Source organism: Myotis nattereri (assembly GCF_964212035.1).
Source record: "Myotis nattereri genome assembly, chromosome: 15".
Classification (NCBI taxonomy): Eukaryota; Metazoa; Chordata; class Mammalia; order Chiroptera; family Vespertilionidae; genus Myotis; species Myotis nattereri.
This window is the reverse complement of record NC_138090.1, coordinates 49,350,848-49,376,193: the sequence shown is the minus strand read 5'-3', so window position 1 is coordinate 49,376,193 and position 25,346 is coordinate 49,350,848. Positions and strand designations below refer to the sequence as shown.

The 25,346-nt window shown below is 54.1% G+C and overlaps 2 protein-coding genes across 5 annotated transcripts; one reads left to right on the top strand and one right to left on the bottom strand.

Annotated features, from left to right (window-relative positions):
- Window positions 1-599: 599 nt before the first annotated feature.
- On the top strand, window positions 600-18,842 carry TEAD2 (TEA domain transcription factor 2; the record flags this gene model as incomplete). 2 transcript variants are annotated; one of them, XM_081106790.1, is made up of 12 exons in its annotated part: window positions 600-834; window positions 1,358-1,422; window positions 1,870-1,932; window positions 3,682-3,693; window positions 3,926-4,033; window positions 4,134-4,192; window positions 8,652-8,716; window positions 9,969-10,117; window positions 13,206-13,379; window positions 16,190-16,351; window positions 16,987-17,139; window positions 18,057-18,842. In XM_081106790.1, 12 exons carry the CDS (start codon window positions 603-605, stop codon window positions 18,168-18,170), a joined length of 1,356 nt encoding a protein of 451 aa, XP_080962916.1. In that variant the 3' UTR covers window positions 18,171-18,842. The 2 variants fall into 2 exon arrangements, with proteins under 2 accessions (XP_080962916.1, XP_080962915.1); XM_081106789.1 differs by lacking the exon at window positions 3,682-3,693 and having other exon boundaries at window positions 603-834; window positions 3,926-4,042.
- CD37 (CD37 molecule) lies at window positions 18,616-24,444 on the bottom strand (the record flags this gene model as incomplete). Of its 3 annotated transcripts, XM_081106788.1 has the most annotated exons (9): window positions 18,616-19,206; window positions 20,188-20,271; window positions 20,813-21,046; window positions 22,090-22,194; window positions 22,733-22,807; window positions 22,904-23,028; window positions 23,900-23,972; window positions 24,083-24,157; window positions 24,382-24,444. In XM_081106788.1, 9 exons carry the CDS (start codon window positions 24,442-24,444, stop codon window positions 19,129-19,131), a joined length of 912 nt encoding a protein of 303 aa, XP_080962914.1. In that variant the 3' UTR covers window positions 18,616-19,128. The 3 variants fall into 3 exon arrangements, with proteins under 3 accessions (XP_080962914.1, XP_080962912.1, XP_080962913.1); XM_081106786.1 differs by lacking the exon at window positions 24,382-24,444 and having other exon boundaries at window positions 24,083-24,219; XM_081106787.1 differs by lacking the exons at window positions 23,900-23,972; window positions 24,083-24,157; window positions 24,382-24,444 and adding an exon at window positions 23,183-23,272.
- Between the last annotated feature and the right edge of the window lie 902 nt (window positions 24,445-25,346).

Here is a 25,346-nt window from a genome sequence, read left to right as displayed (position 1 = left end):
GTTCTGCGGGTCTTTCCTGGTCTCCACTCGAGTTTCTGCGCTGAATCTCTGTCCCTTTTCCCTCTGGTTCTCTGTCCCCCTCTCTCTCTGAGCCCCTGTGCACCACCCTCTGTGTCTCTGGCCCCCTCTTTCTGGCTCTCTGTGCCCCTCCCTCTGGGTCTCTGTCCCCCTCTCTCTGGATCTCCCTTTAGCCTTACTAGGGCCTGTGCCCCGTCTTTTCCAGCAGCTGCTGCTCACGTCCTAGCACCTGTTCTTGGGGTGGGAGTAAGATCTCACTCACAACCCTCCTCCCGCAACTAGGCCCTGACTCCTGCCTTCTTTCAACTAGTAATCCATGCCCACATGACTGGCCCTCATGGGCCCTGTGCATGACTATGGGGTCTTCACGACTTCATCTCAACCCAGGCTCCCCTGGAAATCCAGAGGAGAACACTTCTTGCCCTAAGCTTCCCCAGAAATCCAGCCCCCTTCTCCAGAACCTAGGAGTCCCAGCCTCAGCCTCCTCCCCCCAGACCCCTGGGGTCTGGACTCCCAGCTCTCCAAGCCCTGAGAGAGGGTGGGTCGGGGGAGCCTTGCTGAGCTCTGTGCTCTTCCAGGCCCAGATGGGGGAACCCCGGGCTGGGGCCCCCCTGGACGATGGCAGCGCCTGGACAGGAAGTGAGGAAGGAAGTGAGGAAGGCACCGGAGGCAGCGAGGGGGCTGGGGGAGACGGGGGTCCGGATGCTGAGGGTGTCTGGAGTCCAGACATCGAGCAGAGCTTCCAGGAGGCCCTGGCCATCTACCCACCCTGTGGCCGGCGGAAAATCATCCTGTCCGATGAAGGCAAGATGTATGGTGAGTCACCCCCTCCTTTGCCCTGGCCCTCATTGATTAATAAAAGACAACAAGCAACATTGATGGCTCCCGCATCCCCTCCCCCTGGCTGGCCTGGCCTGATTGGCTGATCAGGCGGGGCCGGTTGTACCTGACTTGTGCACAAATTCGTGCACCAGGCCTCTAGTTGATTAATAAAAGACAACAAGCAACACTTATGGCACTTTAAACACTGTTCACATAAAAGCACTTCGTAGCCTCACGATGACTCAGGTAGGAGCTAGCATCCCCTTTGCACAGATGAGGAAACTGAGGCCCAGAAAGGCTACATGATTTGCCTGAGGCCACAAAGCTAGTGTGTGGCTGAGGTGGGATTTGAACCCAGGCAGTGTGGCTCCAAAACCTGCAGTTGTAACTCGTCTTCCATGTAGCAACCAGCTTGCTGGGGCCTCTGGGAACTATGGCTTCTCTCTCCTTCCCTGGTGTCCTCTCTGTTGGGAAGTTCCGCTGAGGGGCTAACTCTGTTCCATCTTTGGCCCCGCAGGTCGGAATGAACTGATTGCCCGTTACATCAAGCTGAGAACAGGGAAGACCCGAACTCGCAAACAGGTCTCAGGACGGACTCAGGGGCTTGTGTGTGGGACGGGCTGGTCTTCTCAGGGCCGTACTGGTATGGGCAGGTTCAGGTTCGAGGACGGTGTGGTTCAGGTGCTTTTGTCTGTCTTCTCAGCTCAGTACCCTCTGTGCCTGTTTGGTATAGTTCTCTTAGCAGTTGTGTTGGAACCAGAGTAAGAGAGACTAAAGGAGCCAAAGAGAAGGACAGGGAAGGGGAGGGAGAGGGAGGGCTGGGTTTGCTGGGTCTGGGGAAGAAATCTTAGAGAGAAGAGTGGCCTTTATGGTCACATCTGTGTGCCTGCTCCTGAGACAGCCGGCATATTCTGCGTGTCATCTCCCAGGTCCCAGCAGCTCATGGGGCACCTGGAGGGAGGCAAGGGGTAGGGGACGCAAGGAGCAAGTGACTCTCGCCTGAATCTACTTCTTTGTCACTCCCTCCAGGTCTCTAGTCACATCCAGGTCTTGGCCCGAAGGAAATCAAGGGAAATCCAGTCCAAGCTCAAGGTAGAGACCAAAGCAGACATCCTGGGGGGGAGGGGGGGGGCAGAGAGAGGGGGACAGGGACCCAGAAAGAGGGGACAAGAACTCAGAGAGGGTAACAGATCCAGAGAAGGAGGGACAGTAATGCGGGGTGGGGGACAGAGACCAAGGCATGGGAATAGATTCACACAGAAAGGTGAGCAGAATGGGAGGAGCAGAAACCCAGGGTGGGGGTTAATGGCGCAGCAGGGAGCGGGTGGATGGAGACCATGGGAAAGATCCACAGAGAGAGGGGCACAGAGATCTCGCTTGGGGCAGGCAAGAAGACTCAGGTGTCGGGCCTCTCCTCCGGCTACTGCTGCCTCCCGCCTCCCTCCTCTCCCCTCCTGTCCTTCCTGTGCTCTTCCTGGCGCCTTCGTCGCTCTTCCCTCTTGTGCTGCGAAGGTCTCCTCTTGGTCTCCTTCCGATCCATCTTCCCACTTCCGGCCCCTGTGCGGCCTGCCTGTTCTTCCTGTGCCCAGATATCGTCATGTCCTTTTGGAGCTTTTCACATCCCTTTTCTTTTCTCCATCCTCTGGATTTCCGGCTGGTTCCCTCTTGGCCACAGACACTCATTTTCTACTCCTCCGAGTAGGGAGTCTTTTCTGCCTCTTTCTTTGGTTTTGGGGACCATCACTTCCTATTCCTTTTTTTTTTATATATATAATATATTTTATTGATATTTTACAGAGAGGAAGGGAGAGGGATAGAGAGTTAGAAACATCGATGAGAGAGAGGCATCGATCAGCTGCCTCCTACACAACCCCTACTGGGGATGTGCCTGCAACCAAGGTACTTGCCCTTGACCGTAATCGAACCTGGAACCTTTCAGTCCGCAGGCCGACGCTTTATCCAGTGAGCCAAACCAGCTAGGGCCCTATTCCTTTTTTTGTACCCAGAAGCCTCCCTTTCCTTTCTCTCTGGGTCTAAACACCTTCCCTTCTGTCTTTTCTTTTTTAAAAAATAATATATTTTATTGATTTTTTACAGAGGGGAAGGGAGAGGGGTAGAGAGTTAGAAGCATCAATGAGAGAGAAACATTGATCAGCTGCCTCCCGCACACCCCCTATTGGGGATGTGCCCGCAACCAAGGTACATGCCCTTGACCGGAATCGAACCTGGGACCCTTCAGTCCCCAGGCCGACGCTCTATCCACTGAGCCACACCAGCCAGGGCTTTTCTTTCTTTCTTAAACACTTTTTTTTTTTACTGATTTGAGGGGGCGGGGGAGGGGGGCAGAGAGAGAAACATCCATCAGTAGCCTCCCAGGGTATGTGCCCTGACTGAGAATTGAACCGGCGACCTTCTGGTGCACGGGACGATACTCAACCAACTGAGCCACACTGGCCAGAGCTCTCTGGTCTTTTCTGGAGTTCACTGCTCCCCTCTGTCCTGTCTCAGCGAGGAAATGCTCAGTGCCTATTCCCTCTGGGTTTGAAATTCTCATTTCCTGCTGCCTCCATATCTGGAAACCTTCACTTCCGGCTCTTTATTGACGTAGAAATCCTCATGACTGTCTTTTATTCTGGACATTGGGAACTTCTTTTCCCCTCTAGGCCTGCCTGCCCCGCTCCCTACCCCTGTTCCATAGTCACCCTTCATTTCGCTTTCCTCTCATTGCTCGGCTCAGGGTGGTGGGCTACAGGGGTTGGCAGGGAGGCAAGGTGGGGTGCCCAGGCCTCACTTCCTAAATCCTGTTTTCTTTCCTTCTTTGGCTCCCTCCCCCATGGGCAGGCCCTGAATGTGGTAAGTCCCTCTGCGCATCCTCCCACCCACTCCCTTACCCCAGACATTCTTGAGGGAGGGCAGGAGGGCTAAGGGGCTGTAGTGAGAGGGATTTGGACCCTCCCCAGCCCGTTACCATGACCTCCCATCTCTGAGCCTCTCCCCTGCTTACCCTGCCCACCCTGTCACTGTCCCCACCCTTGCTGTGTCCACCGGAACCCCCGTTAACATGGACCCTCAACGCTTCCTCCAGGACCAGGTTTCCAAGGATAAGGCTTTCCAGACAATGGCCACCATGTCCTCGGCCCAGCTCATCTCAGCACCTTCCCTGCAGGCCAAACTGGGTCCCGCTGGTCCTCAGGTGGCCTGGGTTGGGGACTGTGGGGTTCAAGGCTGGAGGTTTGGGGGGGGGTGGTTTCAACCGGGGACTAACTGGCTGTCCCCCTTTGTCTCGTCTCCAGGCCTCTGAGCTTTTCCAGTTTTGGTCAGGGGGCTCTGGGACCGCCTGGAATGTTCCAGAGTGAGTACTTTCTGTCCTGCATCAGCACCCGTCCCCCTCCTCCACTCTCTCCCACAGGCCTTCCTCACCCCCCCCCCCCCCCCCGACCCGGCTCCCAGCTCCCTTGTGCACATCCATTCTGGAGCCAGGCTGTCTGGATTTGAGTCCCAGGCATGAGGGTGAGGTGATGGTCTGAGATGGGATAGTGAGGAGGGTGTGGGGCAGGAGAGTCAGGAGGAGGAGGGGTGGCGCTGGGGCCCGACTGGCTGAGAAGGAGGGAGGAGGCAGGGACAGCGCCTGGGCTCTTGGCTGGTGACTGGGGTTGGTGGGAGTGTCCACAGATGTGCAACCTGTGGGAGGAATGGGTTTGGGGGAAAAAATGCTCAGCATGAGACGTGATGAGTGTGAGAGGCCTGTAAGATGTCCATGGGGCCTGGCCGGCGTGGCTCAGTGGTTGAGCATCAACCTCTGAACCAGGAGGTCACGGTTTGATTCCCGGTCAGGGCATATGCCTGCCCGTGCTGGATCCCCAGTGGGGGGCATGCAGGAGGCAGCCAATCATTGATTCTCTCTCATCATTGATGTCTCTATCTCTTTCACTTCCTCTCTGAAATCAATAAAAGTTGTTTTTAAAACAGTTTAAAAAAATATTCATGGGAATAATGGCCTTCTGCTCAGATTGGCTGGGCCCCAGAGGCTCATGGGAAAGGCAGTTGTAGGTCTAGAAATTCCAGGGAGGGTTGAGTGGAGCCCCAGGGGCTCATGGGAAGGCTGGTTCTCATCCCACAGACGTGGTTCTTGGACCTGAACAGGGGTCCATCTCAGAATCAGAAGAAAGAAAATGGCTTCAGAGGTAAATTGGAGTGTCCGTTATAGCTATGAGAGAGCCACGAGGGTGACAGGATATGTTTCTAGCTAGAAAGACAGAAATGGGCACAGAGGCTCATGGGAAGTGTAGTTTTCAGCCCAGAAAGGAGCCAATGGTTCTAGGCTGGGTGGTGGTCGGGGCAATGTGGCCTCAGGACGGTGAGGCGGGAGTGTTGAGAGTGTTGCCAAAGAGAGTCAAGTGACAGGCTGTGGGATCCAGGCTGGGAGAAAAGAGTTCGCCGGGAGGTGCTGCTGGATGGGGACATAGGAAGGGTCAGGACCAGTCCCCAGAGCCGAAGGGGAGGAGGCTGATCTGGAAAGGGGGTGTTCTGCACTGGTCGCGAGGGTTCCTCTTTTTATGGAGCTGATAGTCAACTTGAGGAGACGAATGTTAATTAAATCATGTGCATAAACACACAACGGAAGAGTATATGCGATGTGGTGTGAAGAACTGCAACAGGGCCCGGCCGGTGTGGCTCAGTGGTTGAGCGTGGCTCTATGAACCAAGAGGGTCACGGTTCGATTCCCGGGCAGGGCACATGCCTAGGTTGTAGGCTTAGTCCCCAGTGGGGGGCGTGCAGGAGGCAGTGATCAGTGATTCTCTTTCATCATTGATGTTTTTATCTCTCCCTCTCTTTTCCTCTCTGAAATCAATAATAATACTAAGAAAAAAATAGAACTGCAGCAGGCTCTGGGGTGAGGGAGAGAGTTCCAGGGAGTTTCTCTGAGGAGGTTATGTGGAAGGCTGGGAAGGACTTTGTCAGGTGAAGAATGAAGGTGGGAATATTTTAGGCAGAGAAAACAGTATGTGTCAGGAACTGAGAGAAGGCCACGGGCCAGTCAGTCAAATGTTTACTGAGCAGCTATTAAGTGCCTGTTACTCTGGTTCAATTGGGGACACAGCATTGAACAAATTAGATAATTCCTGCCTTCATGGGGCTTATATAGTTGGAGAGGGGAGGAGACAGACAATAAGCATGTAACAACCAAATAAGCATTAATAAGAAAAGAATAAATGTGGGAAATAAAGCAGGGTATCCGTGCTTTATTTATTTATTTATTTATTTTGTAAAATTATTTATTTATTTATTTTTTAAATATATTTTATTGATTTCTTACAGAGAGGAAGGGAGAGAGATAGAGAGTTAGAAACATCGGTGAGAGAGAAACATCAATCAGCTGCCTCCTGCACATCTTCTACCGGGGATGTGCCCGCAACCCAGGTACATGCCCTTGACCGGAATCGAACCTGGGACCTTTCAGTCCGCAGGCCGACGCTCTATCCACTGAGCCAAACCGGTTTTGGCTATTTATTTATTTTTAATGTGGTCTATTTAGACAGAAGTCAGGAAGGCCTCGGAGGAGGTAATATTTGGGCAGTGGGCTGATGACAAGGAATTAAGTTGTTGGGTTGGGTACTGGAGTTCAGATTTCAGAATTGGGATGGCAAGTAAAGGCCGTAGGGAGCCAAAGTCAGAAAGTCCCTGGAGTTTGTCTTTCTGACTTTTTGTTGTTGTTTGTTAATCCTCACCCGAGGATATTTTTTCATTGATTTCTAGAGAGAGTGGAAGAGAGAGGGAAAGACGTGAGAGAAACATGTGGATGGGTTGCCTCCTGCACGAGCCCTGACCAGGTCCCGGGCCGGGGAGGAGCCTGTAACCAAGGTACTTGCTCTTGACTGGAATCGATCCCGGGACCCTTTGGTTCACAGGCCGACACTCTATCCACTGAGCCAAACCGGCTAGGGATTTTTAAAAATATATACTTTTAGCCGAAACCGGTTTGGCTCAGTGGATAGAGCGTCGGCCTGCGGACTGAGAGGTCCCGGGTTCGATTCCGGTCAAGGGCATGTACCTGGGTTGTGGGCATATCCCCAGTGGGAGATGTGCAGGAGGCAGCTGATCGATGATTCTCTCTCATCGATGTTTCTGACTCTCTATCTCTCTCCCTTCCTCTCTGTAAAAAATCAATAAAATATATTTTAAAAAAAAAATAAAAAAAAATAAAAATATATATTTTTATTGATTTCAGAGAGGAAGGAAGGAGAGAGAGATAGAAACATCAATGATGAGAGAGAATCATTGATGGGCTGCCTCCTGCACGCCCCGTACTTGGGATTGAACCCATAACCTGGGCATGTGCCCTGACTGGGAATCAAACCACAACCTCCTACTTCATAGGTTGATGCTCAACCACTGAGCCACACCAGCCGGGCTGTGTCTTTCTGATCTTGATCTTTGGACTCTTGACCTCTTACTGACCTCTGACTTCATCATGTCTCCTTGACCTCTGACCTCTCAGTCTCACCGCCATCTGGGATGCCCATATGTTATTGGTCTCTATGCTATCAGATAACTACCATCACTGGCCACGGGTGATTATTGAAATTGAAGTTAACGCAAATGCAATAAAATTAAAACTTCAATCCCTCAGACACCTGAGCCACATTCCTGCTCAGTAGTCACATGTCGCGTGGTCAGGAGGCACAGTGCTGGGCGGCCCAGATAGGGAACACTTTCATTATCGCAGAAAGTTCTATTGGACTCACTGCTTTGGATTTTGTGCTGCCGCCTCACCCCAAAGTTTGGTCAGATTTCTGGGCTCACCAGTCCCATTTCTGGGCTGCCGATCATTTTCTACCCCTCCCTTGACCCTTTCCTCCTCTTTCTCCAGATTTCCTAGTCTCCTCGCCCAAGAGACCCCATTTCTGTTCTCTTTCTGCCATTTTGTGAGAGGTACTAAACTATCACCAAGACCCCAGGCTTCATGGTTGGGACTGACCTGGTTTGAGCCCAGATTCCACAGCTGTGTGACTGGCTGGGTCAGCTGACCCCTGTGCAAATGAGAAGAGCAGTAATCACACCTACCTCATAGGCTGTGAGGCTTCGATTAAAATGTGCACATAGCCCTGACCGGTTTGGCTCAGTGGATAGAGTGTTGGCCTGCGGACTGGAGGGTCCCAGGTTCGACTCCGGTCAAGGGCATGTACCTTGGTTGCAGGCACATCCACGGTGGGGAGTGTGCAGGAGGTGGCTGATCGATGTTTCTAACTCTCTATCCCTCTCCCTTCCTCTCTGTAAAAAATCAATAAAATATATTTTTTTAAAATAAAATAAAATGTGCACATAGCCCAGCCAGTGTGGCTCAGTGGTTGAGCATCAACCTATGAACCAGGAGGTCATGGTTCGATTCCTGGTCCGGGCACATTCCTGGGTTGTGGGGTGGATCCCCAGTGTGGGGCCTCCAGGAGGCAGCCGATGAATGATTCTCTCTCATCATTGATGTTTCTATCTCTCCCTTCCTTTCTGAAATCAACAAAAACACATTAAAAACATAAAATAAAATGTGCACATAATGTGCTGAGCTGGTGTGGGTCATTGGTTGAGACACCAGTTCGATGCAGGCTTGATCCCCAATAGGGGGTGTGCAAGAGGCAGCTGATCCCTAACCCAAACCCTAACCTTTCCCCACTCTATAAAGTAAAACATATTTTTTAAAAAATGCACATCATGTGCTTAGCACAGGGTCCAGCTTGTCCTGGTGCCTCAGTAAAGGTAGCTGGTACGATTAGAATCCTTCCACCTGCTCACCCTCCGCTTCCTTTCTCCCTCAGCGTGAAGCCATTCTCGCAGACGCCGTTCTCCTTGTCACTGACTCCCCCATCTACTGACCTCCCAGGTAAGAGTCCGCTTTCCACCCTCCCTCTTCTCCCATCTCTCTTGTCAACGCTTACTGCCTTTCCTTCAAACTCCCATGAATCAGGGTCCCATTCCTACTGAGGTCCAGCTCTGAGGCAGGGTGTGTGGAGGTATGGAAGGACCTGACAGAATTTGTCGTGGTTAAGAGCGTGGCCTCTGTAGCCACACACGCCAGGTTTGTGTTCTGCCACTTGCTAGCCTAAAGGACATGGGGAGATGTATTACTCAAGGTTCTTTCAGCTGCAAGTGACAGAAACCCAAGTGAAGCTAGGTGACAAAAACAACAAGGACAACAACAAAATGGAGTTTACTGAGTTAGGTAACTGATATTTCAGGGTTTATGGCTTCAGGTATGGCTGGATCTAGGGGCTCCAATGGTAGCATCAGGACTTGCTTGTTTCTACCTTCCTCTGGTGGCTTCATTCCCAGGTAGGGTCTGTCCCATCCATCTGATAGAAGCAAAGATGGCTTCCAGAGTCCAGGCTGATGTGGTCCTCACACTGATGAAAAATTACACCTAGGTTCCACAGATTCATCAATTAGGAATGCTCTTGGCTGCAAGTAACAAGACCCAAATTAATAGTGCCAGAAATAAAAAGGCTTTAATCAGTGGTTCTCAACCTTCCTCATGCTGCGACCCTTTAATACAGTTCCTCATGTTGTGGTGACCCCTAACCATAAAATTATTTTCGTTGCTACTTCATAACTGTAATTTTGCTACTGTTATGAATTGTAATGTAAATATCTGATATGCAGGGTCGTTCGACCCCCAAAGGGGTCGCGACCCACAGGTTGAGAACTGCTGGCTTTAATGATTCCGCGTAACAAAAAGTCTGAAGGTGGGCTGCTAATGTGCTGGCTTAGCACCTCAGCGATATCAGGACTAGCATCTCTCTAGGTCCCTTGGCCTCTCTCTTCCTGTCCCAAGATGACTGTTGTGACTCCAGGCACCATGTCCCAAGCAGGACTTGACCAGAACCAAAAGCTTTCTCCTCCCAAAGTTCTGTCTTTTTCATTCAGGAAGAAACTCCTTCCCAGAAGCCCCCGAGCAGATTTCCCCTAACGTCTCATTGGCCAGGACTGTGTCACATGGCCACCTCTAGCTGCAAGGGAGGCTGGGAAAGTGAGTATTTAGCTTTTTCAGCTTCTAAGTGGAGGCAGGCAAGAGAGAACAGTGCTTGATATGTTCCATAAATGTTAGCAATTATTATTATTTGTTCTTCTCTCTCTAGGGTACGAGCCCCCCCAAGCCCTCTCACCCCCTGCCCTGCCCCCCCCTGCCCCGTCACCCCCAGCCTGGCAGGCTCGGGCCCTGGGCACTGCCCGGTTACAGCTGGTGGAATTCTCGGCCTTTGTGGAACCCCCGGATGCAGTTGACTCTGTAAGTCCAATTTTGGGATAGTTGCTGTGGGTGTTTTGGAATGCAGAGGTTATAGGAAGGGAAAGCATAAAGTAGTGGTTCTCAAACTAGCATCTATCAGAATGACATGGAGGGCTTGTTAAAACAGATTGCTGCCCTAGCCGGTTTGCTTAATGGATAGAGCGTTGGCCTGTAGACTGAAGGGTCCCAGGTTCGATTCTGGCCAAGGGCACATGCCTGGGTTGTGGGCTCGATCCCCAGTAGGAGGCGTACAGGAGGCAGCCAATCAATGATTCTCATCATTGATGTTTCTCTCTCTCCCTCTCCCTTCCTCTCTGAAATCAATAAAGAAATATTTAAATATATATTTAAAATAAGACAAAAACAACAACACACACACAGGCTGCTGAGTCTCACCCTCAGAATATCTGATTCAATAGGTTTAGTGTGGGGCCTGAGAATTTGAATTTTTTTAAAAAAATATTATTTTATTGAGAGGAAGGGAGAAGGAGAGAGAGATGGAAATGTCAATGATGAGAGAGAATCATTGATTGGCTGCCTCCTGCAAACCTCACGTTGCGGATCCAGCCTGCAAACCAGGCATGTGCCCTGACCGGGAATCGAACTGTGACTTCCTGGTTCATAGGTCGACTCTCAACCACTGAGCCATGCCAGCTGGGCGAGAATTTGAGTTTCATAAGCTCCCAGGTGCTGTTGATGCTGCTGGGACCACATTTTGACAACTCTTAGCATAAAGGAATAGGAAGGCCATGAGGTTGTGGGTTGGGAAGGTCAGAGAAACTCTAGGACACCATTTATTCATTCATCAAATGCTTCTGAATGTCTAGTGTGCACCAGGCTTTGTGGTGGATCCTGGGAACTTGGGGAAGCAGATCTTGTTTCTAGGCTTGAGCTTTTCCTGGGCGAGGATGGAGACAGATGCCACATTAGCCTGGGCAACACCCAGAAACATCACAGAAGTTTCTCACTCATGTAACATTTCAGCGTGGGTGTTCAACAGCAGCCTTCCACCCAGTGATGTGGGGAATCCAGGCTTTTTCCATTTTGTGGCTCTGCCATTTTCTAGGGCTTCAGAATTTGCTGCTGGATTCTCTGCATCTGGCTGGCAGATGGTGGAAGGGAAAGGGTGAGGGGGCTGTATGGGTCTGGCTTGGAAGTGGCAACTAGCAGGTCTGCTCACATCCCATTGGTGGGAACTTAGTCATGTGATCACATGTAACTGCAGAGGCGTCTGGGAAATGTAGTTTAGCTGTGTGAGAAGTCACTAGTGTTTGTGAACACATTGTCTCTGTCACAGCCACATAAACACCAATTCTTGTATATAGTGGTTTTGGTAAAACCCAAGTCAAATCGGGTTAAAACCCTCCCATCTCACTTGGAGCAAAAGCTGAAGTCCTTTCAGTTGCCCACAAAGTTACGAGCCATCTGACCCTCAGTCCTGCTCTGCCCTTACCTCCTGCCCTCTCACCCTTGTTTGCTCAGCTCTGGCCACACTGGGCTCCATGCCCTTTCTCACACACGCCAGCCCGCTCCTGCTTCAGGGCCTTTGCATCTGCTGTTCCTGCGGCCTAGAGTGTGCTTTCCCCAGATATCCCCATTCCGTCCCTCCGTTCATTCAGGTTCCGGCTTGATTATCTTCTCAGGTTGGTTTTCCCAAACCACCCTATGGAAAATACTGGCTTCCATCACTCTCCACTCCCTTACTATGCTTTTTTTTTTTTTTTTTAATATATTTTATTGATTTTTTTACAGAGAGGAAGGGAGAGAGATAGTTAGAAACATCGATGAGAGAGAAACATCGATCAGCTGCCTCCTGCACATCTCCTACTGGGGATGTGCCCGCAACCCAGGTACATGCCCTTGACCGGAATCGAACCTGGGACCTTTCAGTCTGCAGGCCGACGCTCTATCCACTGAGCAAAACCGGTTTGGGCCCCTACTGTGCTTTATTAGGACTTTTCTCATAGTGTGCATGACTCTCCAAAACTTATATTATCCATAAGATGATTTGAAATTTGTTCTGTCTCTGCCAGTAGACTGTGAGCTCCATGAGGTCAGGGACTTTACCTGGTAGCCCTGGGACCCAGGGTATTACCTCTACACAACAGATTCTCAATCGATGTCTGAGTATGTGCTAGGATGGGGGAAGCTCAAGCTTTTGTGGGCGTACAGCGGAGTAATTCTGCCTGGAGAGTCAGTGAAGGCTTCCCTGAGATGACAACATGTGAGTTGGGCTTTGAGGGTTACATAGGAGTTTGCCATGTGCAGAACTGGGTGCTTCGGGTACAGAGGTAGAAACAACATTGAGGCTTTCAGAGAAACAAAAAATGAATATGGTGGGAAGCTGGGGAGGCTGTGGCTATTTGGGCAGGAGCTGGTTCTGGAGGAGCTGGCATTACCATGCTCAGGGACCCAGACTTTCTCCTGGTGATGGGGCACCTGGAGGTGGTAGAGAGAACCCATCTGTTTGTGATCAGTGGAGGCTTCCAGAAAGAGGCACATTTGGATGACCTGGAAAGATGGAGGAGGATTTGTGTCAGAAGAAAAAATGGGGAAGATTTCAGGACATGGACAAGAAGTGATAAGAATGGGAACAGAGAGACAGTCTTAATGTGGGCTATGTGGATTCCCATCCACCCATACTTCCATTGGTGGGACATTTATGAACAACTATTCAAAATATGGCCAGGTTGAGGGGTATGGTCTTTGTCCTGGGGGTGCTGGGGAGCCATGGGAAAATTATGAGCAGGGGAGGTCAAGGGTCAGCTCTGGAGCCATATGACTGATGAACTGGGGAGGAGAGATGGGAGGCTGGGAGGCCAGGCAGGAGGCTGGGGTGACAGTGGGAGGGGACAGGCCTATGAGGATGGAGAGTAGGGGACAGGGCTTGGGGACTGAGGTGCTATGGGAATGAAGGGGCAGAAGAGAGTGGAGAGATGCCTGGGAGCTGGGCTCAGGGTCTGGGTGGACAGGGCGGAACCGTTAGCAGGAGCTCTGGGGGTGGTGACAGGGGTGTGAGATTGGCTTTGGCAGTGTGGGCCGGGGGTCCAGCCCATCTCCCACTCCTCACCGACGGCTTTCTCCCCAGTACCAGAGGCACCTGTTCGTACACATCAGCCAGCACTGCCCGAGCCCTGGAGCTCCCCCACTCGAGAGCGTGGACGTTCGGCAGATCTATGACAAATTCCCTGAGAAAAAGGGGGGTCTGCGGGAGCTGTACGATCGTGGGCCCCCTCACGCCTTCTTCCTGGTCAAGTTCTGGGTGAGTTCGGCCACCAAAAACAAAAGTGCTCATAAACCGCACGGCCGCCCAGCTCAGGCCTCTGGCTCTACCAGGTCAGCCTGGGCCTTGCCGCTCCTCATGGCTGAGTATCAGCCCCCATTGCAACAGGAGCTCCAAGGAGTTTGGTCCCCAGGGTGGGATGCATGGGACCCGTGCAGGCGTAGGAATAGGACTTGGACCCCCCCAGATCCCACTAGACGTTGCCACACCAAGTCGTGTGACTGATACAGCCCTTGGGATTGGGTTGTGTCGTTTCAGACTTCGCTACATCCCACCTGCCCACACTATAGCCTTGTTGCTAGGGAATGTCCTCCTCCCCTTAGCAAATGAAGTTTTGGCGAATTTTGGCCTCTAAGAGGGGATGCTACTTCCCACCAGACCCTGTTGTTAGAGAATGTCTGGCCTTGAGGGTACCACTGAAGGAGCTGGGGGATGGCTTTGTAAGGTCCCGTATTTACTGAACAATCATTTATTGAGCACTTACTATATAGAAAGCCCTATGCCAGGTTCCCTATAAATAATTGTGGGTCCATTTGGGGCTTTCTTAGGCCTATTTGGTTTGGTTTGGTGTCCAGTACAGTGGCTGATGCTATAGGGCAGTGATGGCGAACCTATGACACGCGTGTCAGAGGTGACACGCGAACTCATTTTTTTGGTTGATTTTTCTTTGTTAAATGGCATTTAAGTATATAAAATAAATATCAAAAATATACATCTTTGTTTTACTATGGTTGCAAATATCAAAAAATTTCTATATGTGACACGGCACCGGAGTTAAGTTAGGGTTTTTCAAAATGCTGACACGCTGAGCTCAAAAGGTTCGCCATCACTGCTATAGGGGTTCAATATAGGTGAATGTTGGGGGGGTGTTACTTCTTGTGGTAACCAGGGCAGTGGAGGGATCTAGTCTCTGAGAAGGAAGCGTGCAGAGGGCCTGAAGTTTGCTGGCCTTGATGGACCCGTAGCTACTGCGGTTACCAAGGGTTCTAGTGTGTGAAGTGCAGGCCCCAGACAGCTCTGGGGATGTGTTGCTGAGGCTGTAGGCATTGCTAGGGCTTAAGACGGGCCGCACCAGGTGCCAGGGCTGGAGAGCGGCCCATAGGAGCCCTGCATCTGAAGGAACTCAGGGAGTGGCTGGAGAGGCCTTCAGTATTTGTCTGGCTTCACAAGGCCCTGGTGCTAGGGCAATGATGGCGAACCTTTTGAGCTCGGCATGTCAGCATTTTGAAAAACCCTAACTTAACTCTGGTGCCATGTCACATATAGAAATTTTTTGATATTTGCAACCATAGTAGAAAAAAGACTTATATTTTTGATACTTATTTTATATATTTAAATGCCATCGAACAAAGAAAAATCACCAAAAAAATGAGTTCGTGTGTCACCTCTGACACGCGTGTCATAGGTTCGCCATCACTGTGCTAGGGGGATGGATGGAGTCAGGCCTCGAAGGACCTGGTCAAGCTGGTAACTCAAGTTAGGGAGAGGAAGAGGTCTGCCTCCCAGGAAGGTAGGGTGACGAAGGGGCTCAGGCCAAAGGTGTTATGAGGCCTCAGACCCCCACCTGGCGTAACGATTGTCTGCTCACTGGGCCACTGGGACATGAGGGGTCTGACCTCTGAGAATCAGCTGCAAGGGCCCCAGAGGGTGTTCTGAAGAGGAGCCAGGCTCCGTTGCTAGGAAGTAGCCCCTTGTCTTAGCAACCAGGGTTGCTAAGGGCTCTGGGGGAGAGCCTCCGGTTGCTAGGCAATAACTCCCTCCTTAGTAACCAGGCCCTTGGAAGAGGCTGAACTCTTGAGTTGAGGGCTTCAGGAGCAAAACTGTCGAATAGCAGGACTCCTTGGGCGGGGGGCTCACTGGGCAGAGGGGGTCAGGATCATTCTAGGGACTCAGACGTCTGAAGCCGGCACTTGGAGAGGTGGGGACTTTGAACACGGAGGGAGTGAGGTGGGCAGCTACGGGGCAAATGGGAGAAACCAGGCCATGAGCTCCTTCTAACAGAGTTCCTATGTTATAAGAGTTTCCACCGTTTATTTAAAAAAACTGTTTTTATTGATTTCAGAAAGGAAGGGAGAGGGAGCTAGAAACATCGGTGATGAGCCCTATCTGGTTTGGCTCAGTGGCTAGAGCGTCGGCCTGCGGACTAAAGGGTCCCAGGTTCGATTCCGGTCAACATGCCCGGGTTGTTGGCTCGGTCCCCACTGGGGGGCGTGCAGGAGGTGACCGATCAATGATCATTGATGTTTCTATCTCTCTCTCCCTCTCCCTTCCACTCTGAAATTAATAAAAAGAAAAGGAGAAGCCCTAACCGGTTTGGCTCAGTGGATAGAGCGTCAGCCTGTGGACTCAAGGGTCCCAGGTTCGATTCCGGTCAAGGGCATGTACCTTGGTTGCAGGCACATCCCCAGAAGGGAGTGTGCAGGGGGCAGCTGATCGATGTTTTTCTCTCATCGATGTTTCTAACTCTCTATCCCTCTCCCTTTCTCTCTGAGAAAAATCAATAAAATATATTAAAAAAAAGAAAAAGAAAAAGAAAAAGAGAAAAGAACAAAAGAAACATCAATGATGTGAGAGAATCATTGATCGGCTGCCTCCTGCCTGCCCCACACTGGGGATCAAGCCCACAACCCAGACATGTGCCCTGACCGGGAATCAAACTGTGGCCTCCTGGTTCATAAGTCGATACACAACCACTGAGCCACACCGGCCCGGCTGAGTCTCCACCATTTATAAGGGACGTCTATAAGGGACATCTCCTCCAACTTAACCTGTGTCTCCCCATCCCCCAGGCGGACCTGAACTGGGGCCCGAGCGGTGAGGAGGTGGGGGCCGCTGGCAGCAGTGGTGGCTTCTATGGTGTGAGCAGCCAGTACGAGAGCCTGGAGCACATGACTCTCACCTGCTCCTCCAAAGTCTGCTCCTTTGGCAAGCAGGTGGTGGAGAAAGTGGAGGTGAGGCCGGAGGGGTGGAGCTCTGGGCGGGGGAGCACCCAGGCACCTGGCACTCTGGGGGTGCAGAGTAAATAAATGGACCGGGAGCCACGACAGCTCAGGCACTGGGGTTGTCTTCATGGTGGGGTGGGGGTGGCCCAGCCTCTTTGGGGGTTTAATGCACAGGTGTAGAGCTAATGTGGAGTTCTAAAGTCACATGTTAGGGTCGCTTTGAGGGTTCAAAGGTAACGTGTGGGACAGAGATGCACAGTCACTAAGATGCAAAAGATTCCTGGGAATGTGGCAGAGTTCACAGGGCCGGGAGGTTCGGTGGTCACAGTTGGGTTGCTGAGGACTTGCTGGGTCTCCATTTCAAAGGTTATAGAGTTTGGGGATCTCATTGAGGGGCCTGGAGGGCTTGAGGGTACCAGGGAGCAGAGGAGTTCAGAGCATGGCTTTGAGGGGCTGGGGGTGTCTCTGGTTTGCAGGTTCAGTGAGCCTGAGTTGGACACCTGCGGGTTCAGGCCTGTCTCTGGTCACTGCAGGTGGGGCAGCGGAGAGGGAACATGGCAGTGGGGGGCGGGGTGGCTGGGCTCCTGGGGTGACCCATGTGTGTCTCAGTCACCGCCCTCCCCACTCCTCTCCACCTGGTTCAGACGGAGCGCGCCCAGCTGGAGGACGGGAGGTTCGTGTACCGCCTGCTGCGCTCGCCCATGTGCGAGTACCTGGTGAATTTCCTGCACAAGCTGCGGCAGCTGCCCGAGCGGTACATGATGAACAGCGTCCTGGAGAACTTCACCATCCTCCAGGTCGGTGGTTCTCAACCTTCTGGCCCTTTCCATACAGTTCCTCATGTGGTGACCCAACCATAAAATGATTTCCGTTGCTACTTCATAACTGTAATGTTGCTACTGTTCTGAATCGTAATGTAAATATCTGATATGCAGGATGGTCTTAGGTGACCTCTGTGAAAGGGTCGTTCGACCGCCAAAGGGGTCGCGACCCACAGGTTGAGAACCGCTGCTCCAGGCGATGCGCTTAGGCTGGGCCGCGGGGGTCCAGGTGTGGAGCGTGGGCCTGCCACAGCCCCTCAGCCCCAGACCCTCGCACCTGGGGGACTGACACAGTGGGGACCCTGCAGTTAACCCGTGGCTTAGGGCCGTGGTCGGCAAACTGCGGCTCGTGAGCCACATGCTGCTCTTTGGCCCCTTGAGTGTGGCTCTTCCTAAGCCTTAGGAGTACCCTAATTAAGTTAATAACAAGTTTAAAAAATTTGGCTCTCAAAAGAAATTTCAATCGTTGTACTGTTGATATTTGGCTCTGTGGACTCATGAGTTTGCCGACCACTGGCTTAGGGGATCCCATGACCCAGGGGACTCCACAGCATTCTCACGAGGGACCCCCCTTCCCTGGGGAACTGACCTGGAGGAGTCATGGTGGGTCCTTAGCTGAGGGGACCTTCTGTACAGGGAACCTAACCTTAGCCCAGGAAACACGATTGGGTGGGATCCCTTTGACTTTGAGGAATGTGCTGAGCTGGGGACCTTTCACCTGGGGATGTGACGTGGGGACTTCTGATGCGAGGCCCTTCGCGGGCATGTTGAGCATCCCCTCTGCCTGGGACCTGTGACGTGGTGGGAACCTTTTCCTGGGGGCCCCATGATGACTGAGGGAGGGCACAGGGGTCCCTTCTAAGCACAAATCCCTTCTCTGGCTCCCTTGGCAGGTGGTGACGAACCGAGACACCCAGGAGCTGCTGCTCTGCACCGCCTACGTCTTCGAAGTCTCCACCAGTGAGCGGGGCGCCCAGCACCACATCTATCGCCTGGTCAGGGACTGAAGGGGGACCCCGAAAGTGGCTCCCCCCAGAATGGACCCCCAGGCTTGCCTGAGGCCTCTTATTTGGAGAGGGGGCTGCTCCTGTCGGAGGGGACCTTGCAAGCCGGCTGCGACCGAGGGGAAGGGATGGATCCTGATGTTGGGACCTCATGGGTGTGGAAGGACAGGTGACTCCAGAGCACCAGGGACTGGGGACCGGGTACCCTGAGGGCACAGCCCTGGCCTCTCTCTCTACCAGGGGCCCTCACCCCGCTCCCTCTGGATGTTTGGGAGAGCCCCACTTACATATTGGCTTGTCCTCTCTTTGTTTTTCACCCCTTCTTTTCCCAATCTGCCTCCCCTTACCACCCCCCCCCCCCCCCCCCCCCGTGACCCAGACATCAAATACTGAAGGTTAACCCTTTCTGTGCAGGGCCAGGTGGGCCCTGGAAAATTTTTTTTTTTTTAATATAACAGATATTTATAAGTGGGTGTTAGGGTCGTGACTTTTTTCTCAGCTGGGCAAGCAGTGTGTGTGTGTGTGTGTGGGGGGTAGCTTTTGAATGTCTCCCCTCTTCTACCTGAGCCAGCGCTAGCCTGAATTGTTCACCACCATCCCTCCCGCCCCAAATTGTGTTGGTTTGTGTTTTGACAGAGATAAAACTATTTTACTGAAACGTAGGGGATTTATTTGAAGTTTGAGTGAGAAATGATCTTGCGGGCGGTGGTAGACTGACATGAGTCACTGAAATGAGGTATCTTTGGGGACAGGAAGTTGGTGGTGGGAAGCCCCAAGTCCCACGAGAGAGGTGATGATAAGGGGGCAGGCTGACACCTGGTTCCCCGGGGGGAATGGGGAGGCAGAGGGCTCAGTGTCTGGGGAGAACTGGGGTTTAAACAAATATTTACAGGCCACAGGGAGGTAAGATCCCAGGGTACTTGAAGGGGCAGGGGCGGGGCTTTGGGGAGGGGGGCGGGGCCTATCGGTACCGGGCGAGCCTGTCGTAGACTTTGTCCAGGTTTCTGCACAGGAATATGGAGAGCGTCATGAAGCTGAGCTATAGAGAAAGGAGACGCTATCAGAGAGGTCGAGGGGGTGGCGATGAGAGGAAGATGGGGTGTGTGGGGGGTCCTATGGGAGGAAAGTCAGGGGGTGCGTCCAGAAAAGGAAATGAGACCTAGAGTTGGGTAGGGCGGGGCTCGAGGGAGAACTGGGCCTGGTTGTGAAAGATGGGGTCCAGGAAGGGCGTTTAGGGGAAGAGAAGAAGAGGGGGGGGGAGGGTGGAGTGAAGGGTAAAAGGGCAGGAGGTCATGGGATGGGTCAACCAAAAGATGCTGACCGGCCGGGCGGTAGGAATAGGTCGGGGTAGGAGGAACCAGCTGCGTCTAACGCAGGTCTAGAGTCTGGAAAAGTAGTGCGATCTGGAGCAAGCCCTTTATTCTGGAGGCGCCTCTGTCTCCCCGTCTGCCTCCGCCTCCGCGCCCGCGCTCCCGGTCTCAGGCTGTTCCTCGTCTTGATCCCAAAGCGGCCAGGGCCCCAGGGCCATGGGCAGCTTGCCCTGCGGGGCCTTGTCCCCCCAGTTGGGGCAAGCATCCGCCCTGCCCCAGCCACCCCACAGACTGCCGCTGCGCCCGCTGCTGCTCAGCACACCGCCTCGCCCGTTGCCGCCATCCGCGCTCAGGCCCGGCCCTGGGCACGAACCCTCGGCGCCCGGCCCCGGCGGCTGGGGTTCCCGGCGGGTTGCTCGGCGTGGCAGGAGCAGGCTCAGCCCCGCCACACTCACCTGCCGGGAAAGCGGGGGGACATTGCGGCCAATAGCAAGCGGCTGGTTTGCCGAGGAAGGCCGGTGGGAGGCTCGCGATGGAGAGCGGGGAGGGGGGAATACCTCCCGGTGTGCAAGCCGGCAGCTCGCAGAGGCTGGGTCTCTCTCCCGGGCGAGCGGCCGGAAAGCCTGAACCTGAACTGGCTGCGTGCAATTTGGGGCGGGGCTACCTAAAGGTTGTGCAGCCAATCGCGAGTGAGGCTGGGACCCGATTACCTCGAGTAGACCGACGCCCAGGCAGATGCCCACTACGGAGATGAGGTTGTTGTGCAACCACTTCTGCAGGCTCCGCGCGCAGCCCTGCGGGTGTAGAGAAAGGCGAAAGGCAGGGCTTTTTCTGGGGTTCGCTCTCACGCCCCTGGTGCCCCAGTTAACCAGGCTTCTCTCATCTCTTCGCTCAAAACAAACCCCCAGGCATCAGCGCTCCAGGTCCTCCCCCTTCTCTTTAGGCCCCACCTTCCCCAAGAACCCGCCACTGCCCTAACTGGTTTGGCTCAGTGGATAGACTGAGCGTCGGCCTGCGGGCTGAAGGGTCCCGGGTTCGATTCCGGTCAAGGGCATGTACCTGGGTTGTGGGCACATCCCCAGTGGGGAGTGTGCAGGAGGCAGCTGATCGATGTTTCTCTCTCATCAATGTTTCTAACTCTCTATCCCTCTCCCTTTCTCTCTGTAAATAATCAATAAAATATATAAAAATAAAAGAACCCGCCACGATTTCTCGTAGCCCCACCCTCCATTCAGACCCCGCCCGCAGGGTGAGGTCCCGCCTCCGGGGGACCGTACCCCTTACCCCCGCCCCCCAAGACGTCCTACCCCAGCCTTAGGCCGCGCCGCTTCCCACCTCGCGGTAGGTGCCGCTGTTTGCAGCGACGACGCACAGGTCCGCGCTGTGTCTGGGCCGCGCCAGGGCCCCGCCGCGGCTGAACTGGGCGAGGGAGGTCATATTGAAGATCGTCGAGTCGTTGGTCCCCGAGGAGTTACGGCAGGAGCAGGGCACGTTGAACACCGACGCGTTGTTTCTCATGCTGGGCACACGGAACCAGTCCTGGGGAGAGTTCCAGCCGCAGCAGCGCAGCTGGGAGAGGGACAGGGTCAGAGGGGCCCGGGCGGGGGTGGGGGTGGGGCAAGATGGTTGGGGGCCCTGGTCCGCAAACCGTGGCTCGCGAGCCACATGCGACTCTTTGGCCCCTTGAGTGTGGCTCTTCCACAAAATACCACGTGCTGTGCGCCCACGTACAGGGCGATTGGAACTTCCTGGCCCGTGCGCAGAAGTCGGTTTTCGGAAAGGAGATGGACGAAACGAGTGTGCAAGACGCGTGTGGATGGGAGAGTTGGAAGGGGTCGACCTCAGCGAAGGTACCGCAATCAGACTGAGGACGTTTTTAGCAAAGGCCAGCTTAGGAGCACCCTAATGAAGTTAATAACAATGTACCTACCTATAGAGTTTAAGTTAAGAAAATTTGGCTCTCAAAAGAAATTTCAATCGTTGTCCTGTTGGTATTTGGCTCTGTTGGCTAATGAGTTTGCCGACCACTGGTTTGGGGGATCAGGGGACTGGGTCATGGTATGAGGTCAAGGTGGGAGCAGGGGACCGAGTAATGGGGTGCAGGGTGGGGGCTGTGGGCTGGGCTGGGGTCCGGACAGGGTCAAGGGACACTAGGGGAACATGGGGTCAGGAGAGGCGAATCCCGGGGCGACCCGGGGCTAGAGGAGGAGCTGCAGCATCACGCTGTGGGCCGGAAATTGGGGGGGCCGTGCATTCAGCCTTAGTTAGGGAGCAGGTGGATGGGGAGGCGGGGCCACAAGAGTGACCAGAGAACAGAGTCGCAGGTGGGCCGGGTCCCGTGGGACCCAGAGTCGCTAGGGGCGGGGATTGGGGTCACGCTAGGGCCTTGGGGGTGAGGGCCGGTCCTGTCGAGGCAGAGGGCCGGGCCTTTCCAGGGTCTGCAGGGAGCTGGGGAACTGGGCCATAATGGGGCCAGTTATGGGGTCATCGGAGGGCGGGGCGCCAGCGGGCGTGGCGGGAGTGGGGTGCGCAGGTGGGGGTACATTCGGGGCGGAGCTAGAGGGCGGCTGCTCCTTCCGGATGGCGGGCGGGAGGGCGGGGGCCTCACGCACCTGGAACTGCACGTAGTCCCAGCTCTCCTCCGCCGCGGACTTCTCCGGGTCCGAGCGGTAGTTTTGGATCGTGTCCTGCACGAGCTCCTTCACCTTCCGCTCCAGCTGAGAGGCCGAGAGTGAGGCTGGACGCCCACCTGCCCGCCCCCCCCCCCCATCTGCGCCGACCCCCGGGGTCCCTGAGCACCGGTTCCTCCCTGAGTGCTTGTTACCTGGGTCTCTTCCTCAAAAGCTTTCTCTGCCCGTTTCTACCGTCTTTCTGGTTCTCTCCTCACTTCCCACCATTTCTCATTAGGCCGCTGTCTCCTCCTCAGAGCCCGTTTCTCTGCGGGTCTCTCTCTCCTGCTTCCCTCGGGGTCTCGGTCTCTCTTCTTCCGTCCGTGGGGGTCTCTGCCTCTCCCTGTCCCTACCTCTCTGTGTCTCTCTGTCTGTCTCTCTGTCTCTGTCTCTCTGTCTCTGTCTCTGTTCTGTCCTCGCGGCTGTTTCTCTCTTCTGCTTCTCTGTTATTTGTCTGTGGGTCCCTGTCTGCCTTTGTTTACGTCTTTTTCCACCCCACCCCCTCCCAGTCCACCCACAAGCTGCGGAAGGCGGGGTGTGTGTGTGTGGGGGGGGGGGGGGGTTGGGGGGGAGCAGGCAAGCTTACCCGGATCTTCTGAGTGGAGATGAGGATCCCCAGGGTGATCTGGGTGACAAACAGGAGCAGCAGCATCCCAAAATACTGGGGGGCAGAGTGGAGAGGTCAGGCTGAGCCCCTGCCCACGGGGGGGGGGGGGGGGGGAGTGGTCCTAGGGATGGAGAGGGGCCGCGCACTCACCAGGCCCAGGAGGCAGCGCAGCTCCTTTAGGGCCCCCACGCAGCCCAGCAGGGCCAGGCCCATGGTGAGGACCCCTGAGATGGCCAGCGCCTTGGACCAGATCTGCAGGGGCATGAAGGACAAGCCTAGGGGAGGAGAGGCAGCCACACTGAGTCTGAGGTGCACAGCGCCAGGCAGCCCCCAGCCCCAGCCCCACCCACGCCGGAGGGAGCAGTGTCCTGGGGGCTTCTTTCTGTGCTCCTGGGCACCCCTTTCTCTGGGCCTCCGCCCCTGCCCCACCCTGAGCCTCTGTCCCTCTCCTCTGGGATTCTCTTCTCTCTCTGAGCCTCTGTCCCTCTTCCTCCCTTCAGCTCTCAGCCTCTCCTTCTCTCTGTCTCCCTCCTCCTCCAGCTCCTCCTCACTCCCCGTGGTTTCAGCCCCATCACTTGTTCTGCCAACATCGGATGAGTCACTTTAACCTCCCTGAGGTTACTGCCTAGGGGTAATGCTATCTATTTCCTGGGGTTGCTTTGAGGGACCTGGGAGGGACGTGTTCAATCCAGTCCTCAACCCAGGGCAAACACATGAACTAGGAACCATGAGGAGTTTGGCTATCACCCCATTATTATTTTCCTATTATTATTAGTATTATTAGTGTTATATCCGTGTTACTTCCTTGCTGAGTGACATCCAGTATGTGACTCCCCCGCTCTGAACCTCAGAAAAGGTTTGTGGGGAGGATCTGATGGGCGTTTGCACAAGGTCTGACCCATAGGAAGTGCCTAAGAAATGACTATTATTGTTCTGAGTGGTCCGTCCGCACGACTGTTTGCCAGAGGAACACACCGAGTCTTGGAGAGGCAGGGCAGGGGCAAGCTTTGCAGAGCCCAGGACCTGCCTGCAGAATGGGCACTGAGGGGCTCCCTGGGGCAAGGGGGGCCCCAGGAGGCTACTCGCTGGGAGGTTGGGTCCATGCTGTTCCAGGAAGGCCCGCCCCGCCCGCCCTGGCCCCCTCACCCACAAATGACACGAAGCTGGTCTTGTCCACGAGTATCCAGATACCGAAGCAGAAAATCAGGCTGCCTAGGACCTTCGGAGAGGAGAGGAGAAGGTGGTGGTGGGCAAGTGGGGATACGAGGTGGGGTGGGGCGGCGACGGCGGGGCCCGGGGCCCAGGCTGGAGAGCCAGGAGACAACTTACGAAAAAGAAGAGGTTGAAAACGAAGAGGAGGTACTTGATGAGGCTGAGGCAGCTGTCCTGGGCCGACATCGTGGCCTGGAGGGGTGAGTGATCAGAGGAGGAGTTGGCAGTGGGGAGACGGGGAGACAGAAGCTTTGAACGAGGAGGAGAGGCTGAGACAGACAGAAAGGAAGAACATAGAGAAAGAGGAAGTGCCCCGGGGGGAGCCTCACCCCCTCCCTCTCCACACAAAGTGCTTTTATTCTGTCTCCGTCCCTGGCTCCCTCACTCGCCCCACTGGGACCCACACACACCAGTACCTGAGGGGCCTTGGAATTTGTGGACACCAAGGACACGCTGGGCCCTTCCTCCCAGGTGTCCATGGCGCAGGCTGGGGGACCCACAGGGACTCCTGATCCACTTGTACCCACTTACTCTGGGCACCAGAACCCCAGGCTGGCCCCGGACAGCAGCCGACCTCACAGACACTCTGACCTCACTGCCTGCTGAGCTCTGCCATCTCTGCATCCATCTCTGTCCCCGCTTCCCAGCCTTGGGTCTCTTGTCCTTCCCTCTCTGGGTCTGTTTCCTTCTCTCTGAGTCTTTTTATTTTGTATATCCCCTCCCCCTCCCTTTTTTTGGTGTGTGTGTGTGTGTGTTTTTCTCTCTGAGTTAAAAAATGATTTTATTGATTTCAGAGAGGGAGAGATAGAAATATCAATGATGAGAGAGAATCACCCATCAGCCCCATCGGCCCCCACTGGGGATGGAGCCCTGACCAGGAATCAAACTGTGATCTCCGAGTTCCGTGGTCGGCAAACTGCGGCTCGCGAGCCACATGCGGCTCTTTGGCCCCTGGAGTGTGGCTCTTCCACAAAATACCACGTGCGGGCGCGCACGTACAGTGTGATTGAAACTTCGTGGCCCATGCGCAGACGTCGGTTTTCGGCCTGGGCGAGTCTATTTTGAAGAAGTGCTGTTGATATTTGGCTCTGTTGACTAATGCGTTTGCTGACCACTGTCCTAGTTCATAGGGAGATGCTCAATCACTGAGCCACGCCCCCGGCGGGGTTCTCTCTGAGACTTTTGTCTTCCTCTGACTGTCTGTCCCCCTCACTCTGGGTTTCTGTCTCCGAGTCTCTATCCTCTCCCTCTCTGGATTTCTGGCACCTTCTCTCTGCACGCCTGTCCTTTCTCTATTGAGCACTCTCCCCCCTTCTGTCACGGCCCCTTTCTCAGAGTCTGCATCCTGTTTTGGCAACAAGTGCAGACCAGGTGCACCCCT